This window comes from Chrysemys picta, chromosome 2 (genome assembly GCF_011386835.1).
Source record: "Chrysemys picta bellii isolate R12L10 chromosome 2, ASM1138683v2, whole genome shotgun sequence".
In the NCBI taxonomy this organism is placed as follows: domain Eukaryota; kingdom Metazoa; phylum Chordata; order Testudines; family Emydidae; genus Chrysemys; species Chrysemys picta.
In genome coordinates, this window is record NC_088792.1 from 82808663 (window position 1) to 82829496 (window position 20834).

Genomic DNA, 20834 nt, shown 5'->3' on the forward strand with positions numbered 1-20834 from the left:
CACCATGTCATCAAGGTCATCAGAGGATGGGCCACTGTCATGAGACCACCCTGCCTGTCTACTCCAGAGATGTTCATGAGCACTACTCCATTCTAAAGCCATGTGTGAAAGTGAGATGTGCTTCAAGGAAACTGGACCAGACACAATGTGACCCAGCTTGAACCTTCACTTTGTCCTCCAATTAAGCAAGAGGAAGGGAGGTTTGCAGGTGGGAAGGGCTTGAAAGAGGTTTTGATAAGCATCAGACCTGTCAGATGTTTATCCAAAACAAACCTCCAAACTCTCTGAGTCACTACTTTAAAGGGAAAGGGAGCTGTGGGAGGAGACAAGGGCATTTGCATGAGTGCTCTTCTTCCTGTCAGGTCTACAACTTTCCCAGGTGTGGGAATTAAAGTTTAATTACAATGACTTCCTGGAGCAACTTGAAGTTTCTGCTGAATAGGCCAACCACCTGTAAGCCAGGAACTCTGTCTTCCCGAGCCTTCCATGTCTAAATGTCTCTGGGTATTTTCAAGCCCCAAACAACACAGACTGGGAAATCAAGGCAAAGTATCATATAGTAATAAACCTGGTCACAGATAATTTTCTTGGCCTATTGTGATCCATTAAGAACTGACATTTAGCAGCACTGTGTACTACTTAATGAAACCAAAGGGAATGGCTTAAGTAATAACACCCAAAGGGTAGTAATTAAGCAAAAGGAGTGTTTGTTATTGTGCAATTCCAAAGCCTCCCAACGTAGCCTTGAACCTCCAAGGTGTGCCGCTATTGCAGAAGAACACGCACTCCGGAGGTTATGCAATATTTCCAATTTAAAATGTTAACTCCTTTCTGCTAGCATCTGCTCCAGCCTCTGTATTGACACTTCAGTGAGGAAGGACCATTACAGGGGGAAGCACTGGAGGTGCATTCTGCCCAATTTACCCAGAGTGAAATTCACATTAGGTCAGAGAAGGCCAATACAAGACATGCAACACTGAAGTCCCTCTTAAGCCATCAAAGCTGGGCTTAAGCAGGAGTTAAGTGATACATGGCAGATTCTCTGAATAAGGATGAATTTCACACATGGTGAATTAAGCAGTAATGAAGCTATTACATAGGCACCCTTTCAATATTTAGGAGCACAATTCACTTCTGTCTCTTGTTTATTCCCAAGAATACTTAACGGCAAAACAGGTACCATGTTATTGTGGTTCCACTGAAACAATGCCATATTTTACACACGAATCTGAGAGCAGGATTTGGACAAAGAAATCAAACTTTCAGCAGTCTAATATGCAGGTTCCAGTGCTGGGCTGTATTTGGTGTGACTCAGGAGTTGAGAAGTGGGGAAAAAGTAGTTTCAACCGCCTTTACACACTGGATCCTGGGAAATGGGCCAGTTCTCAGAGCAGTTCTAAGATATACACAGCGGCTTAAGAGGGTCATTCTGACAGAAGGGATCAGCTAGATTAACAGCTTCCTTGACATGCCAGCAAAATCTTCCACTGCCCAAATTCACCAAGTATATGAACAACTTGCACCAATGGATTGGCACAAAGCAGCTGCAGCATGTCCATGAATCTGATCCACGTTGGGTTAAATAGATAGTCACAATGATCCAGATCCACCAAGGTATTTAGGTGCCTAAACCCCAGACTGTTTAAGTACTTATCCACAATGGAACACTCACTGGGCAAGAGAGAGAGAGAGAGAGAGAGAGAGAGAGAGAGATGCTGTAGGTCAGTGGTTAGGGCACCACCTAGGAGGTGAGAAACTCCAGGTCCAGTCTCCATGCTCCAATCACTCTTTCATTATTTAGCCATAGTTATTTAGCAACAGCTTCCACAGGAGAGACTGAAGAAGCCCTAAATCAGAATATCCCATAGCTCAGGGTTTGGACAATGTGCCTGAGAGGGTGGAGACCCCAGATCATATCTTTTCTCCCTCTCTGGCAGAGAGGGGGAAGTTGCACCTGGATCTCACAGATCCCAGGTGAGTGCTCTAACCACTGGACAAAAAGCTATAAGGTGGGCCCCCCCTCCTCTGGCTGTTGTGTGTGGAGCAAGGCAGGCGCTTAACTCAATGTCTCAAGAAGTAGCTTAAGTACTTCAGCTGTCTGACTCCATGTGGCTGATTCCTATTCATGGATTGCTAAGCAAAGATACGCGCCTCCCTTCAGCCTGGACTTAGGTACCTAACTCTGAGAGAGACGGCCAGTGTTTAGCACACATCCCTGTCATCAGCAACTGCCATTGGCTAGCTTGGGCAGCTCACCACCTAGCCATGCTGGCTTTTGTGGATCACAGTCTAAGGAGCCTACCTCTCCCCTTCATTGGATAGGGAGCTTAGACCCCTTTCTTAGGCTTTGTGGATCCCAGTGTTGTTCCGGTTATTTCCTAGGCACCTAAAAGTTAGGCGCTGTGATGCCCAACTTTGCAACACCTAAGTTCCTGTGTGGATCCCATTCAAAGTGCCTGACCACATGACAAGTTTAACTTTTTTTTATTTCAGATTCTGCACTTTCCTTCTTCTAACTGTCCATGTTTTGATGAACTTCAGAATGAAACCCTGACATCATGGCAATTTCAAAACAAGTTGCAACCCTATATGGTAAAACAAAAAGGAAAGACTGTAAACTTAAGAGATTGTAACATTGGATTGTTTCCATTTACTGAAATGCTGTTACCGTCTCCCGAGGAACAACAGCTTCTTAAAAATAAAATTACCACAAGACAGGCTAATATTACTATAAAAATATTAATATACTTGTACACTGAACAAGTCTTAAATATATATGTAAACTTGAGTTTTATTTTAATGTTTAGATGTGAATGTATCACTAAGTAGCTCAGGCTATTTTGAGTTATATTTAATTTGTGCTAAATAGTCTAATGAGACTGAAAATATTCCGGAGGCAGCAATTTCCTGCACTACACTGTAGCACAAAACCAATCATACAGATGTGATTACTCTGCTGAAACTGAGGAGAAATAAAGACCTCAGGATGTGACTGTTGCAACACAAAACCAATGTAAAAACAACTCAAGCATTTCTCCTTGTACAAGTTACATTACAATGCTATTTATTTGCATCCTCTCACCCAAAGTTGAGCGGTGTTTCTGCTTTGGCCTTGACACACATCTTCACCCAAATACCCCCCAACTTTTCCTGCTACAGCCTCTGTAAGCCTAGCAATAAGTAAATAGGGTGAACAGGCCTTGAACAACACAGCACAGTCTATGGAGTAGCCACTGCTACACTGGGTAGCCTGCTGAAGCAGTGCCTAGTTGTGCTGCCTCAGTGTCACTAGGCAGTTCCTGCTTATTCCTTGTTTTATGGGGGAAAGCAAGCTGTGCCCGACTTTTTCCTTGTGCAGTTTACTTCCCACTCTGCCCCAACTGCTGTGCTGGCCAGCTTCACCACAGCCACCCTCTGCAGGAGCACAGAGCAAGGGTCCCTGCGGAACCAGCTGTGAAACCCTTACTCACACGAATAAGTGCACAGTAAGGCCTGGTCTAAAATAGGAATTTACTTTCGTATGGCTACATCTCTCATGGATGAGACAAAGCCTGCCCCCCCCCCACACACACACACACTCAGCTATACCAACTATATAATTACTATAGAATTCTTCCATCGACCTCGTGCTGATCTATACCAAGGGTTAGATCAGTATAGCTAGATCTCTGGGGGGTTGGATTTTTCACATGCCTGAGAGACATATAGACCAGGCCTACCATGAGCAGGGCTTCACAAATGGTGTCTGGAAATGGTGCATTAAATAGGTTATTGCAAAAAAGATAAGGAAGGCAGAGCCCTGCATAACCTCAGGCAGTTTCAGGCCCCTCGGGGTTAGAAGGAAAGACAACTCTCACAAACATTACATTGCGGGTACTGTTTTTTTTTTTTTTTATAAAGTCAAAGTGATATAAATCATTCACAAGGAGCGAAGGACATAGTGGGGCTTCCATATTTCACATTCATTTCACTCCAATGTAATTCTGCTTAATTTTCACAGGACTGGTAGTCAAGCACTGTGGTTCTCAAACTGGTTGCCATTCTGGTAGTCCAGAGGCAAGGTGCAGGATTGCTCAGTTTTTGAAAGATTTTTCCAAAGTCAGTCCTAGAGGTGTAGAGGTCACCTGGCTGCCAGCTAGAGTGTACACTTTCTGGTGACATTTAGATGGCGTCTCGTATGATTCATTTAATTATCAGAACCCCAAAGCTGATACAGTTTTTCAGGCTGTTTCAAAGAACTGATCCTCTTCCTGGATTGAAAATCCCACATTCGCTACATTTTTTGCCGCATACATTGCAACCTTACAGCAATATGTAATGATGTTTTGTCACAAGGACACAAGCTGCAAATGCATGAACCAATATTGTAAAATACACATATTAAACAGTGATGGGAGAATCCTAGAGTTTTCAAGAAGCAACTTAAACTTTGGATGCTTATCCAACCCCACCAAACTGCTCAACTGCTCATACACAAACAACCCTCCCCCATTAAGAGGCTCAGCCCCCGCAAACTGTTGTCTTCTGTGGGAGAGAGAAGGCTGGTGGTCTGCTATCCTCACCAGAGTGACTGGGAGCAAATAGCAGGTCTTGTCTCCTCTCCTCACCACCTTCTTCATGGGGCAGCTGGCAAGCCTGGTTCCCTTTTTGGCATCTTTGTGAGACATCTCTCCCATCCCAACATTGCCCTTTTCCAGTCATCCAGGCAGTTTCCCTCTTCCTGTCCCTACATAATTTGTTTTTCTCTCTTCCTTCTTTCCTGAATTCTTCCTCTGGGCTTTGTTCCCATTCCATCCCGTAGGTTCTCCACCTCCCTCCTGCCTTGGGGTTTCCATTTCCTTTTTCCCTTGTTCCTCTCTTCCGCTTCCCCTTCCCCCAGTGCCTTCTCTCTCTTTATCCACTTCCCCAAGGGAGCTCCCATTTTCGAAAAAGCAACAGAAGGTCCTGTGGCACCTTTAAGACTAACAGAAGTATTGGGAGCATAAGCTTTCGTGGGTAAGAACCTCACTTCTTCAGATTCTTACCCACGAAAGCTTATGCTCCCAATACTTCTGTTAGTCTTAAAGGTGCCACAGGACCCTCTGTTGCTTTTTACAGATTCAGACTAACACGGCTACCCCTCTGATACTTGACCCATTTTGGAAGGTTCACTTGAAGAGGTGAGTGAGGTTGCACCCTCTCCTTGGGGTGAAGTACTCAAGGCAGGGAGAGAAGAAGCAGCAAGTGGAGCCTTCCAATGAATAATAGCAAGGATGAGCAAAAGGCAGTCACAGAAACCGAAAGAGCAGGAGCATCTAGGGGCCATGAGTGAGAACTGCAACAACAAAAAACCCTCATTGGGACTATTCACATGTGTAAAGTTAAGCACACGTGTAAGAGTTTGCAGGATCAGGGCCTATGAGTCCACATGAACATGTATCTGAGTGTATTGAGGCATTCATTGTGTATGTTTCCTTTTGTTTTTGTCTTTCAGGGTGTTTTAAAAACTATGGCAGCTAACACAGGATATGACCTGGACACTCTCAAACAACTGAATAAGTTCAAAGCCTGGAATACATACGATACTCTGCTTTGTGAGGTATTTAAAAGAGAAAGCGAGAGGGAGACTAATCCAGAAGATCTGATTCAGCTAAACACAGCAATTTGGTTTCAACCAAACACAGTAATGACGGATCTTCTGTTCTGTCCTGAGCTTGGTTTCTTTTCAGCACCATTTGAAGAATGGTGAATGATAATGAAGCATAATTTAGTGCATTAGAAAAGGACATTCTCAAAGCATAGTTTACAATTTAGAAAACTAATCTTCATTCATCCCTGTTATTTATCATCCCTTTAAAACAGGACACTAAAATCCTTCTCCTCATATTATTTCCCTTTCTGTACAACCCAGTGAGTTACTGTAGTTACTCAACCATGCTGAGAAGCTCATCATGATTTTTGCTAATAGAAAAAAGTATTTTCTTTAGAACAACTCCTTGTAACTATAGAAATACTTAGCTGGAAGTTGAAAATAAGCGGTAGCAGCATTGTCTAGTGGTTAGAACAGGGAACTGGGAGTCAGGAAATGAGAGTTCCCCACTATGAACTAGATTATGCCTTGCAGATCCAGTGGTAGAGAAGGGGCAGGAGTGAGTTGGCCAGGCGGGACATGCCAAACCCGCACACTAGCAGAAACCAAGATGGAAAGCAACTGCAGTAAGAGAAAGAATTACATTTCCATTGGGGCCCCAATGGAACCTCCCTAAAAGGGTGTTCTGGGGAAGATGCCAGGAAATGAAGCCACACGATGAAGGAACTGGGAGAAAGCCACAGGGAGTCCAAAGGCAACAGTGTAAGGGTGGGCTGGGGGAAAAGAAAATGAATGGGAGAAAAATAATGTTCATTTTCCTTTTTTACTATAGAGTATTCACAATTATACTCTCCCTAAATGGGCTTCCCCAGATATAATGAAGAAGATGAAGGAGCTGGCAGCATTGTCCTTACAGTCAGTCTTTGGGATATACAAAACAAAAGACAAATCACGACTACAGGGAGGTAAATAAAATATTACACAGCACTGAAAAGGGAGGAGCTGATACTATATGACAAATCAAGTCTCCTTACTCATGCAAAGCTCCTTGTTAAAATGGCACTACAATGTGTTTCTAAATATACCTGGACACAGTAATAAACACTTAAAAATGTATTTTGAACACTGGTATTTGCATGATCCCTGGGATGTCCTAAATGTACATTTCCTGAATGTAGAAATGCCTTTAGTTACCCTAGTCCAAATTTAAGAGATGGTTGCAGAAATCCTAGGATAAGATTCAAGGCCATTCTGACCTGAGCTTGACAGAATCATAGGACTGGAAGGAACCTTGAGAGGTCATCTAATCCAGTCCCTCTGCCTCATGGCAGGACTAAGTATTATCTAGACCATCCCTGACAGCTGTTTGTCTAAACGGCTCTTAAAAATCTCCAATGATGGAGATTCCACAACCTTCCTAGACAATTTATTCCAGTGCTTAACCACCCTGACAGTTAGGAAGTTTTTCCTGATGTCCAACCTAAATCTCCCTTGATGCAATTTAAGCCCATTGCTTCTTCTCATATACTCAGAGGTTAAGAAAAACATTTTTCCCTCCTCCTTGTAACCACCTTTTACGTACTTGAAAATTGTTATGTCCCCCCTCAGTCTTCTCTTTTCCAAACTAAACAAACCCAATTTTTTCAATCTTCCCTCATAGGTCATGTTTTCTAGACCTTTAATCATTTTTGTCACTCTTCTCTTGACTTTCTCCAATTTGTCCACATCTTTGCTGAAATTTGACGCTCAGAACTGGACACAATACGCCAGTTGAGACCTAATCAGCACAGAGCAGAAGAATTACTTCTCGTGTCTTGCTTACAACACTCCTGCTAATTCATCCCAGAATGATGTTCACTTTTTTTGCAACAGGGTTGTTGACTCATATTTAGCTTCTGATCCACTATGACCCCCAGATCCTTTTCCACAGTACTCCTTCCTCGGCAGTCATTTCCCATTTTTTATGTGTGCAACTGATTGTTCCTTCCTAAGTGGAGTACTTTGCATTTGTCCTTATTGAATTTCATCTTATTTACTTCAGACCATTTCTCCAGTTCACTCTGAATTTTAATCCTATCCTCCAAAAGACTTGCAACCCCTCCCAGCTTGGTATCATCCGCAAACGTTGTAAGTGTACTCTCTATGCCATTATCTAAATCATTGATGAAGATATTGAACAGAACCAGACCCAGAACTGATCCCTGTGGGACCCCACTTGTTATGCCCTTCCAGCATGACTGTGAACCACTGATAACTACTCTCTGGGAACGGTTTTCAAACCAGTTTTTCACCCACCTTATAGTAGCTCCATCAAGGTTGCATTTCCCTAGTTTGTTTATGAGAAGGTCATGCGAGACAGTATCAAAAGCTTTACTGAAGTCAAGGTATACCATGTCTACCACTTTCCCCCCATCCACAAGGCTTGTTACTCTGTCAAAGAAAGCTATCAGGTTGGTTTGACAGCATTTGTTCTTGACAAATCCATGCTGATTGTTACTGATCACCTTATTATCTTCTAGATGTTTGCAATTTGATAGCTTAATTATTTGCTCCATTATCTTTCAGGGTACAGAAGTTAAGCTGACTGGTCTTTAATTCCCCAGGTTCTCCTTATTTCCCTTTTTATAGATTGGCACTACATTTGCCCTTTTCCAGTCTTCTGGAATCTCTGCCATCTTCCATCATTTTTCAAAGATAATTGCTAATGGCTCCGATATCTCCTCAGTCAGCTCCTTGAGTATTCTAGGATGCATTTCATCAGGCCCTGGTGACTTGAAGACATCTAATTTGTCTAATTTTTAACTTGCTCTTTCCCCATTTTAGCCTCTTCTGATCCTACCTCATTTTTCACTGGTATTCACCATGTTAGACATCCAATCACCACCAACCTTCTCGGTGAAAACTGAAACAAAGTCGTCATTAAGCACCTTTGCCATTTCCACATTTTCTGTTATTTTCCCTCTCTCATTGAGTAATGGGCAACACTGTCCTTGGTCTTCCTCTTGCTTCTAATGTATTTGTAGAATGTTTTCTTGTTACCCTTTATGTCTCTAGCTAGTTTGATCTCGTTTTGTGCTTTGGCCTTTCTAATTTTGTCCCTACATACTTGTGTTATTTGTTTATATTCATCCTCTGTAATTTGACCTAGTTTTCACTTTTTGTAGGACTCTTTTTTGATTTTTAGATCATTGAAGATCTCCTGGGTAAGCCAGGGTAGTCTTTTGCCATACTTCCTATCTTTCCTACACAGTGGGATAGTTTTCTCTGGTGTCCTTAATGGTGTCTCTTTAAAAAACTGCCAACTATCTTCTATTGTTTTTCCTCTTAGACTTTCTTCCCATGGGATCTTACCTACCAACTCCCTGAGTTTGCTAAATTCGGCCTTCTTGAAATCCATTGTCTTTATTTTGCTGTTCTCCCTCCTACCATTCCTTAGAATCTGAACTCTATCATTTCATGATCACTTTCACCCAAGCTGCCTTCCACTTTCAAATTCTCAACCAGTTCCTCCCTATTTGTCAAAATCACATCTGGAACAGCCTTTCCCCTAGTAGCTTTCTCCACCATCTGAAATAAAAAATTGTGTCCAATACATTCCAAGAATTTATTGGATAATCTGTGTCCTGCTGTGTTATTTTTCCAACAAATGTCTGAGTAATTGAAATCCCACATCACCACCAAATTCTGTGCTTTGGATTATTTTGTTAGTTGTTTAAAAAAGCCTCATCCACCTCTTCTTCCTGGTTAGGTGGTCTGTAGTAGACCCCTACCATGCCATCACCTTGTTTTTTACCCCTTTTATACTTACCCAGAGACTTTCAACAAGTCTGTCTCCTATTTCCAGCTCAACCTCTGTCCAAGTGTATACTTTTTTAATATATAAGGTAGCACCTTTTCCCTTTTTTCCCCTGCCTGTCCTTCCTGAGCAAGCTGTACCCTTTTATACCAACATTCCAGTCATGTGTATTAGCCCACCAGGTTTCTGTGATGCCAACTATGTCATAGTTGTATTTATTTACTAGTATTTAAATGAATGACAGCAGCCTAGACCAGGTTTAGGTTCTATTTGTCCAACATTAAATCTAATTGTTTATTGAGCTTTGATTTGTTTTCTCTCATTTAATGTTAACCTTGGAAACACCTTCATGGTGACCTCATTGAGGCCCAGATATAAACCTGTCCCCAAGCAGCTCTGGGCACAGCTGATGATAGGGGATTCAGAGTCCTTGGTAGCCCTCTCATCTTGGGTCTGGTTCTACATTGGTTCCCACCATAGAGTAAATTAGAAGAGCCTCAAGCCAGCTCTAAACTCCACTGCCTGATAGCTGGCCCCAGGGCTCTAGCAGGCAGGGATTGACAAACTGCAGGGACACCTCAGCCACATCCCTTCTCCCTGGCCAAGCCCCTATGCTGGGAGCAGGAAAGGGAATGGTGTAGGTGCCACTAGAAGGATTCCTCCATTGGCTGGTTCTGCTGGCTTTAGGACACTTTTGTTCTGGAAGAACAGCCCAAAAGTGCCCTAGGCTAAAAAGACTCAAGAACCAAGCCTTGAGGGAAAAGGCAACAGTCAGAACTTATGGCAAGTGAATGGTTGAAATATTTCTCTTACACGCAGATGTTAATTGAAGGAAATGTCATCAAGGAGAAGGCAGCGCAGCCTAACTTAAGGGGCAGGTCTTGTAACCCTGATTCTCAGCGTATTCTAACCTAGGTTCTAATGCTCCTGTTTCTCAAACTACCCTGGGTTAAACATATTTTTTTTCATTTCTGTAACGTCCACTGTCAAGCTCTAAATTCCATGTGAACTAAAAATGAATTACAGATCTTCCTGTTTAATACCTGGGATCTTTGCGTTTGGGCTTCCAGCTGAATACACTTTATTCATCAACATCCTCATTGCTCTTCTCCATCTTCTTTAAGGTGTCCTGGTGAATGCTATTCTAAAAAGCATCAAAAACGCAACTCAACCGTCAAACAAGAGAAAAATTCTGATCTTTTCTGCAGTGAGTAACTTTATTTTTCCTAAATGTTGGATTGATATGTTTACTAGTGGGAATTCAACAGAATGGGCTTCATCTGACTTGTACTAGGAGCACATGCAGGGGAGAAATTATAAGCAATGTTACCAATGTATTTTGATGCAACAACTTTCCAGTGTTAAAAGAAAAAGGTTACATTCCTGCTACAAGATAAGAAAAGCAATGATATGATACAATTGGACTCAACACACTGAATGGAATTTTGTATTTTTGCAACATGTGCAACAAACAAAAACATAGGATTTACTCCTCATCTTCAGCCAACCTGTGCTTGGCAAAGGCAGCTTTACTCTCCACTAATCCCAATTCTAAGACTTGGCCCCCAGTGCAACATAGAGCAACGTCAGGGCTTCTCTAAGAGGTATCCTGATGCAACAAACCACCAAGGTGTTGTTCTACTAGCAGGGGATCACTGGAATATAGCAGCACTTCAACCACATCTCCCACACGTAATCTATAGTTCTGCTGGCTATGCCAGTTATATGCCACCTGGAGATTCCCCTAGCTTAAGCCATCTTTACAGCCACTTTGTGCTGCTGGCTTGGTGCAAACGGGCTGTATGAGATCTATATTTTTCATTTTAACATATTGTAACCAAATTCATGCTTGGTGTAACTCAATTTATTTATCTGTTGCAATTTATAAAGTATCTATGGTTCTAGACCCTGTATAGTGATTAAAATACAACAATTAGAGTGGTATATAAACAAGCCCAGTAAACATACAAACAAGAGAGATACTCTAGGGAAAGATTTGGATTCCTTCCTCCCCCCTTCAACACCCTGCCATGGGTTTTCCTGCAAAAGGGCAATGGGTTTTTCAAAAATAAAAAACAAAGATTATAACTGGGGTTTTACTTTAATATCCCTTCCTATAACTAAAAAAGGTTGTTGGAAGTAGGGGCAGCAAAACCCCACTTAAAAGCAACTACTGTATTACATGTGAGCATTATTTTTCTTTTTTATAGCATGACACCACAATTGGTGCCCTTCAGATGGCGCTCAATATTTTCAATGGAAAACTGCCATCGTACAGTGCTTGCCAGTTTTTTGAACTCTACCAAGAAAACAGTGGGCAAGTATCTTGACACATCTGCAGCAAGCAAATGTGTTTTGCTTTCAGATACCAATTCATTAATGCCTTAGATTATTTTTGAGAGAAAAGCATCCTCATGAAATATAATTATATTTTAAATGAATTTTACTGAGCAGTCCTATTCACAATGTTGCATTAAATGCATTCAAAACTAATAATTGACTGAAATATGAGAGAGAGAGAGAGAGAGAGAGAGAGAGAACACACTTAAGTTTTGTGGTGGGAATTAAGTGAATGGATAAATGTGACTGCTTCCCTAAATGGTAGCGGTAGTTTTCAAGCTACCCCTTAAAGCTTATCACAGTCAAACATAGGGTCTGGTTCGGTTTTCATTTAATTAAATATTTCAAAAGAGCCTGCTGACATGACCTGTGACTTTAGCAGTGACATGACTGTTCTAAGGAGCACTGAGCTTTGGGTGTCTTTGCCAAGGTCTCTATTCCTGAAGAATTTGTTCTACAATAATTTTCATTAACAAAGGCTGTGTCTCTGAAGAGGAAATCTCAGATATAAAGATCTAATCTTTCTTTTTCTTCCGGGCGCTGCAAATCAGGCACCACAGCATTGAAATGTACTTTCGGAATGACTCCTTGACGGATCCTTATCCACTCAGGCTGCCAGGCTGCACGCATCCTTGTCCACTTCAGAAGTTTGCTAAGTTGGTCTCTCCTATCATAGTGGAAGACTGGTCAAAAGAATGTGGAAAGTGTCAGGTGAGGGATTCCCAGAGTTGAGGAAGCAGATCCCAGCCACACACCTCTGCACAAACACCAATCCCCTGCCCCCTAGGGGGTCAGAGTTCATGTCTGGATCAAGCACTATGCTTAACAACAGAACAACACTTATCTAACCCAGGCAAAGCCAGGAGTAGACCCAAGGCAAGATGTCTGGTTAGAGATAACAGACCTCCTCACCTCGATACAGCACAGAGCCCCTGTCCCCATATCTGGCTAAACACACACAGACTCTGCCCCACGCCCATGCAACCCCCACTCCCGGTCAGTACAACCTCTCTGCATGCTGGTGCTGGTCTGCGTTGTGAGCTCAAACGGGTGGGTGTTGCTGTGTGGTCTCAGCTGACCTGTCAGCTCCAGGCTGTGTCTGTAAGAGTCCCCCTGTGCAAGCACCAATGCAGCTGTACTGACTGTCGTCCAAGCAGCTCCCTAGTTCAGACTCTGTCTCTGCCCCAATTCAGGCTTGCTGCTTCTGCTGGCTGCTGCTCTTTCTTTGTTCTCTCCGCAAATCTTCCCCGGCTGATTTCTCCCCATCCCCCCACCGTCAACTCATTCGTTTAAGCCCTCCCAGGTGGTCTGTAGTGTCCTTGTTTTGGAGTGGCATCCCCCTCCGCACCCCCCAAGCCACACAGGTTTGTGCAGAGTAGCAGGGAGGGGGGAAAGAGGGGATAAAGGAAGGGGAAAGGGCTCTTTACCCAGTCCCACACCAGTCACCACATAAACACACCTGTCCCCAGGTACCAGACATGCCCCGTGGCTTGGCCACCCTCGGCATTACTGTATCAGTTGGGTAGGAGGTTGAACCTCTCATTCAATCTTTGAGAATGTCAGAGCATCACAATACTCCCACCTCCCTGTTCTGCTCCTCGCCTGCAATGGGGCCAGATTTGGGTGCCTCTTCCATAGGTGCTGGAACTAGGGGTGCTTGAAGTAGTAAATAACTCAAATACATGGTGCCTTCAGCAGCCCCACTGTAAAAATTATTCCAGCACCACTGGGCTCTTCCCTGGGACACCCAATCTAATTCTACTTTCCTCTGCCTCAGAGCCAGGGGAAGGGTTGGGTGCTTCCACTGGGGATCCCCCCATGTGAGCCACCCTACTAATGGGAACACAGTGACTCCTTCCATCCCTGCCTCTTGGCTACTAGGACTAAGATCTGCTCCCCCTACTCTGTTTAGTGGCTTGGGCTAAAAGTGTCAAGGCCTAAGCATATTACAGTGGACCACCTTCTCCAGTCTCTCTGCAGACTGCTTGGATCTTCTATACTGGGGCCATTTGGAGTATGGGATCCCACAGATGATGCACAGTTTGAGGCACCAGGCTGCATCCAGTTTGGAGAGCCTCTGCCGCTTGAACAGGACCTGACAATGGTCTGGCAGCAACGTGTTTGTTACAGCTCCATTTCTGTCAGTTTCAAGCTTGGTCCAGGTTAGTGGCTACAAGCCAACTTGCCTCACGGGGGTGTTGGTGATGCTCATTCTGGGGCCCCTGGTTGGATGCCCAAGGTCATGTGTATTGGCAGCTGCCCATTCCTGCCGAACATCAGGAAGTAGGGAGGGTACTCCATGGATGGGTGCAGCATATTGTTATACAGATAGGTCAGCTCTGGCAGGCAGGAAGTCCAGTGTCTCCGCCACATCCCTGCTAGGAGCATCCAGTTGACTCACTCACAGAGGCCCCTGCCTTGTTGGGGGTAGGCTGTTGTCCTTAGCTTGTGGCTGCCATATAGGAAGCACAATTTCTTGAACATCTGTGATTCAAAGGGTATGCCTTGCTCTGTGAGCAGCTTAGTGGGGTAGCCATAGGGCTGGACAAAGTAGCACCAGAAAGCTTCTGCGGTTGCTCTGGCCATGATCTCTCTGAGGGGTGCGGCAACCAGAAATTTAGTGCAGTGATCCACCATAGTCAGGGTGTAGGATGCACTGCTCTAGCTTGGCTCTACTTTCAAGTGGTCCGGTGCTACCAATGCCAAGGGCACAATGGCCTCTGTCCCCCATTCCAGGGTTCCTTCTGCTGGTGCAGACCCAACCTGCCTGTTCATTAGGTGCTGGCATGCACTGTGAGCACAAACTGGTGGGCCTTGCTGGGTGGTCTTAGCTGTCCTGTTGGCGCCAGTAAGAATTCCCTTTTGAAAGCACCAGTGCAGCAGCTGGCTCTCCTCCAAGCAGCTTCCTGGTTCAGACTCGGTCTCTGCCCCAGCTCAGGGCTGCTGCTGCTTCTGCTCTTTCTTTGTTCTCTCTCCAAATCTTATTCCCTTCCCTAACCTCCATTGATTTAAACCTTTCCAAGTGGTCTGTAGTTAATTCTGTGTCCTTGTTTTGGAGTGGCACTCCCCACCTCCAGCCAATCAGTTTTGTGCAGAGTCGTGGGGGTTGGGGGGAGTGGAAGAGGCTCTTTACCCAAGCCCACAAAAGAGAAACAAAATGAAAGGCAATGTAATAGTACTGTGTATTGTCTGCACATAGCATTTAAGCAGTAACTGCAGGAATGGCTTCAAACTTTCTATGTGCCATGATTCTTTAGAATAGTAGACTGACCTTCAACTAAAGGCTATGGGCCACATTCATCACTGATGGGGAAGGGAGGTATAAATTACATTACCTTGTGCAAGTGAGCTCCCTTGCATGCAAAGGGGAAATTCACCCAAAAGGAGTGAAGGCAGTGTTACTCCCAGCACTTTTCTCCAGTGTTTCTGATATAGGGCAGCAGCTTTAGTACATAGCCACAACTTTATAAGGCCCATATAAGTTTGCAATTGAGACTCCTAAGGGAGATTAACTGAATCAAAGCATCTTCCAACACTCCTGGCCATCCTCCCTTCTCACCCTTATTGGGTTTTGCTGATCCCCCCCCACCACCACCACACACACACACACACACACACCTCTCCCACTGGCACCACCACATATGTGGTACATAGCTCTGACCCTGTGAACCCTTATGGCCATGAACAAGAACTACTCACATGCATGATGTTATGTATATCAGTGTTTGCAGGATTGGGGTATATGTATTTATATAGATGTAGCATCTGTATTAATGTACTGACACATATATAAACTTACCAGAAAAATAAACAAAATTCGGCTACAAAATATTTTAATGCAAAATATTAAAAGTTCAGACTATGGTCTGGAACTCTAAGCTGACATATATTGATACCTCCTTCCTAACATGCATATTTTTCCTTTACTATTTTTCCCCAAAGATACATTCCTAGGATTTGACTTTGCTGTTGGCCTGTTGTTCGTCTTTGATGCTCTGCTGTTGTACCTCCTCTATGAAAATGGAAGCTGCAGGCATAAAAACACTTATCAAAACTTTTAAAGGTAAAAGAATTAATAGGTAGAAACTGCAAAACTTCAAGACCAGCTAGATGTCTGTTGTTTTGTTAAGTTGCCCTCAATGTTTTACAATCTACGATTATCTCTGATCAAATGTTTCTACAAAGTACATTGAATGATGAGAATCTGCAACCTAATTCATAAATCACTGGAATATCACTGAAATAAGCTCATGTTTAGAACTTACCTTTGTAATTTTGTTTAGGAAAACAGTGCTTAAATGATCTAAGCCATCTCTTTACTACATATGACTGACAGCTTTTACAGCTGAGCATCATTTATGTTGTTCACTCAGATCTTTATCTGTGGTGTTTATACCAATTATTAATGCAACCACCAGGGAAAGCAGTGATATATTGTCCAGCTTGATAGAAGTTATTACCATCTGTCCCTCTCTCACCTCCACCAAAATAATCTTTGTTGAAAATCAGTGTCTATTCTGTTTTCCTTACTTCTTACGTGTGGTTATTCTGTCAACATAGAGGAACATATATTCAGCAGATGGAATCTGCAATTACTGTGTGAAGAATGTTTGTACCAGCATTTGCATCCACAATTACCACATTTATTCATGCAAACCATGCCTAAGTGCTGACCTCAGCTTCCACCTGCAACAATGGGTGACCTGCAAAGGTGCTATATTCTCACACTGTCATTGAATTCAGCTGGAACTGTGGGCGCTCACTAGCACATCTGAAAATCAGGCCAGAAGCCAATATTGTGTTTACCATCTACTATTTCACTCCCCTCTCTCATCACTTTCCTCATCCTTGGACCTCCCCGAAGCCATGGCTCTTCACTCGCCTTTGTTTTCTCTGCCCCTGGTCCCACTGCTATACCTAGAGTAGCCTACCTCCTTCAGTACACTACCCACTTCCCACTCTTCCTTCAAGTCCCTCCATAAACATCACTCCTTTCAGTCAGCTTTTAGGCACTAACCCTCCATATACCTGATCTCAGGCCTCACCTTATCTTTTAGTTGAATTCACATTGCATGTTCAACTCCCTGGCAGAAGCAGCGCTAGCCATTGAGGTTGCTAAGCAGGAATATTTTGCCTCCCCCTCATACTAATAAAAGTCCATGTTTATTATAATAATAATAAAAAGCAAATAAGGGGCTCCCTTGAGCTGCTCGGAGCCCTAAGCAATTGTTTGGTCTGCTTACGCCTAGCGCCAGCTCTGCTCCCTGGCTTCTCTAAAAATCCTGGGAACTAACAAGACATGTATTGAAAGAAAATAATCAGTTGCTTTGTTTTTATGTTGCATCTCTTTCCTGAACTGCATTTAATCTATTTAGATTGTTAATCCTTTGGGCAGAGAACTTGTCTCCTTTCCTGTCTGTAACATGTCATACATAATGATGGTGTCATATAAGATATGATTATTAATAATAATTTAAGGGGCAGTTTGTACCTTTTCTGCTACAGCTCTGTAGGGGGTGATGTGAGCCACATTGCCCCAGCAGAAACATCATGAATCAATTTCTCTCAGTGCTGCTCCATGCACAATCGCCATCATTGCCCTGGGAAGATGAACAATTAGAATGGAGGAAATTGCTCCTCTCAGTGCAACAGCCCCACTCCATGGGTGTGGAGAGGAGGTGGCCATTGGCTGTGCCTCATTTTCAGACTCCTGTTATCCGGCGGTGAGCAAGCATTCCCTCTATCATCCTTGTGCTGACACACTCTGAGGAGAAATTTCTTGGTGTTCCCTGTTGTAATAACTGGGCCTAAAGATTTACCCTAATTGTGAACTCAACTGTGAAATGTGAGTGAAAGTTTATAAAATGTCATAACCACCTATAAACAAAAAATGCTGAATGGAAAGGGTACAAAAAAACCCAGACAATGACTGAACTAGTCCAAACAAAAAGGCTTACGGATATAATTCAAGGGTTCATGACTGGTAAACAAGATCATGACTGGTAAACAAGAACAGTGAGACAGTGAAAATCAATTAACCAACATTGGTATATTGGAAATAGGCCTAATTGGTGGACAAAATAATGAGGGGGTGTCTCCCCTCCCTCTTGGAATCCTTAAAAACAAACACACACACACTTTGGGGTGCAAAGCTGGCTACCATGATGCCAGCTGAAGAAGACAAGAGAAGAGGAAGGAGCAAACTTTATCATCATGGCTGTCACCTCACCATCTCCTGGGACCCCAGACCATCATCATTCTAATCCTGAGAGATGTCCTGACCAGTCCAGAGAGAGGAACCCAGATGACACCACCACTTCTACCGGCTCTGGCTGAATCCTGAACTCCTGTGATGTGAAATTTTGTCTCTGCCATGTGTCCTTTTCCTCCCTCACCTTATTTCTTCTCTTTCCCATCTCTCTCCTTTTCCTTCTGTCTAGTAAGAGTCTGGCTTAGCTGCACAACACTGCATATTTTGCAACAGTGCTATAAGCCTGTGATCAGAAAGGCAGCTAAATGCAACATCCTAACCAGCCCAATACTAGTACAAGGTTGCCAGGTCTTGGAGTGGTAGATAAGACTGTTCTGTGCCTGTGTTTTTCCAGCAGTGAGGTTGCAAGTGAAAGTCAATGCCAGAGACAGATGCTCCATTTTTTAATCTTTGCTATTCTTTTCTTTCCCCTTTTGTGAAATGAATATGAAACCTTGTTAAAATAAAAGCCTTAATTTTATGTTTTAAATGTATCTTTAATAACAGGTTAAAAGGATTGTTAATGGTGTACCTTAGCCATGGTACTAAGCAGGCTGAGGTCTCTGTATACTGTGACAAGATGGCCAATGTTAGTATGGTGGGTCCTGCGCTTTTCTTGGTGCGGGGTGGCTAAGATGCCACCTCTTGCCCCTGCTGTTGGGGTGCTGAGGGCCCTGTTAGTAGCCCCAGAAGGTGGTAGAGAAGGGAAGCAGGGGAGGGGTCTGGGTTTGCTCCTCACTCTGAGCCTCAGCCCCTCTCAACTACTGTGGGGGACAGGGCCGGCTCTAGGTTTTTTGCCACCCCAAGCAAAAAAAAAAAAGCCTCAAAGCACAACTGCCGCCCCCAGAATGCCACCCCTGCAATTGTGCCGCCCCAAGCACCTGCTTGGTTTGCTGGTGCCTAGAGCTGGCCCTGGTGGGGAAGGGAGTCTCCTTCCCCTCCTGGGGCAGGTTCTCCCTTACTTCAGTTCTTTGGCCTTTCAAATCTCACAATGCACCTCCAAGTGCCAGTCCTCTCTCCTTCCTCCTCCTCCCTGACTGCCTGAGGCAGGGGGATTTTATTAGGTTCCTGGCAGGGCCTTAATTGACTGCAGGTGCTCCAATTAACCTGTAGCCACCCTCCTAGTCTACAGGGAACCATGCCTTAATTAGCCTAGGGCTTATATATTTTTCTCTCTACCACTCTGCCACTGCTCCCTGGCCTTCCTGTATCACAATACTAAACTCTGAACCTTGCTTAAAACTGTTTAATGTGGACAGTTTCATGGTCAAGTTAACATCTTTAACTCTTTGGACCCATATATTCCTTCTAAAGGGATAATACAACACCCTTCCACAGCCACAGATGAGTTGTGCACAGTCTGTCCCTAATAGTACAAAATGATATAGATCTAGTACCTACATGCTACAACTATGCACACATTAGAAATGTGAGACACAGATTAGCCAGATATTGAATGGCATAAACAGAGGAATGGGATAGCACAGACTTATGGGAATAAGAAGCTTCCCAAGTATCTCTCTTTTTTGCCTACAGTAACTTCAGCCAGTCAGGTGACCAGCTTTTGAAGTGATGCTTTTCAATCAGTGATAAAACCTCATTTACATCCCTGATATTAAGACTGCCATATTTATGTTGGGGATGTCACGATCAAATGATGGATTTAATTCATCAGTGTTGAGGATGCTGTATTGTACAATACTTTGGGGAAATGCTGTTGAAAAGAATAAATGTATTCTTAAATCAGATGTTTTGGCTGCACCAGCTTCATAGATTTGGTACTTCTGATATAGAGTAGCTACCTGCAAAGAAAACGGCTTGGTAGATAAGTGGCAGTGAAGACAGCCATTTTGCTGCACTGGAAAGACAATGGCATTCTAACCGAGGCAGAATGGAGCGTGCTTATCCAAGATGGCTTTCTACAAAAGATTATATTCAGATAGGGAAATAGAGGGGTTTTGAGGGCATTTGGAAACCTTTGTATGGATTAAATTTCTAAAGCTGATGCCGTTACTCAGAATTTCAGGCTGGCTGGCCATCCTAACTGTATTGAGTGCTGGCATGAAGCAGTTTTATTTCTGGGATTCATTTCTGTTAATGGCATAAAATTATTACAAATGATACTTGAGAAAATCCAAGTGTCCTTAATAAGGATACAGCAAACACATAATAGAATATAATGGATTGATCCAAATCTGCAAATTCAAAATTCTCACTGTGATGTTGGGGGAGGAAGCCATGATCAATTAGCAATGTAGGGCCTGATTCTCAGTTATATCAAGGCCCCTTTACACTGCTCTGACAAATTAAATTAAAGTCACACCCACTTTAAGGTCCCTTTACAATGCCAAAGCAATATAAAGCGACCTTAGTGTAAATGAGAATCAGGCTTGTTGGCTTTTAAAAGCTAAATGAAAAACCCAAAAGCCTTTAAAAATTTAACATTTTTCTCACTGGTGACTCATTAGATCATTTGAGACAAAAACTATACTGCCCACAATTTTGTAAAACTGCAATAAAAAATACTAAAGAAAAAAGTGTGTGCATTTATATTTGAATGAACTACAGTAGAACCCTACTAATGTGCACTTAGTGATCGGTAAATCCACAACAAAATTGAATTTTCTAGTTTCCTGTTCACTGAAGCAGGGAACAGCAAAACACTAATGCATTGGCAAGGGTAGGGCCAATGCTGATGGCAGCTTAGTCCCCAAGGACAAAGGGAAGAGCTCCACATAACCCTGTGGGTCTGCCCACAGTACAGTCATGGAAGCAGTGACAGCAGTTGGGTATACAGCTCTATTGCAGGGTTTGCCGGTGCACCCAGGAGCCAGCAGAGGTGACAAGGTATTCTCACACTGGCTCACTAGGAGAACGCT

At 43.3% G+C, this 20834-nt stretch overlaps 1 protein-coding gene and 1 long non-coding RNA gene across 2 annotated transcripts in view; one reads left to right on the forward strand and one right to left on the reverse strand.

Moving 5' to 3' along the window:
• Positions 1 to 18436, forward strand: part of LOC101939123 (prostatic acid phosphatase) — a 29779-nt gene extending 11343 nt beyond the window's left edge. Inside the window, exons 5-11 of the mRNA XM_024107718.2 lie at positions 2494 to 2592; positions 5474 to 5578; positions 6402 to 6534; positions 10490 to 10572; positions 11576 to 11682; positions 12257 to 12416; positions 15648 to 18436. Coding sequence (XP_023963486.2) covers positions 2494 to 2592; positions 5474 to 5578; positions 6402 to 6534; positions 10490 to 10572; positions 11576 to 11682; positions 12257 to 12416; positions 15648 to 15659 — 699 coding nt within the window. The 3' untranslated portion in view covers positions 15660 to 18436. The remainder of the gene's footprint in view (positions 1 to 2493; positions 2593 to 5473; positions 5579 to 6401; positions 6535 to 10489; positions 10573 to 11575; positions 11683 to 12256; positions 12417 to 15647) is intronic.
• On the reverse strand, positions 15601 to 18985 carry LOC135981383 (uncharacterized). The gene is made up of 3 exons (XR_010598376.1): positions 18918 to 18985; positions 17197 to 17305; positions 15601 to 15732 (listed from the first exon to the last, which is right to left on the reverse strand). It is a non-coding gene; the product is annotated as an uncharacterized LOC135981383 (long non-coding RNA).
• Positions 18986 to 20834: the final 1849 nt, after the last annotated feature.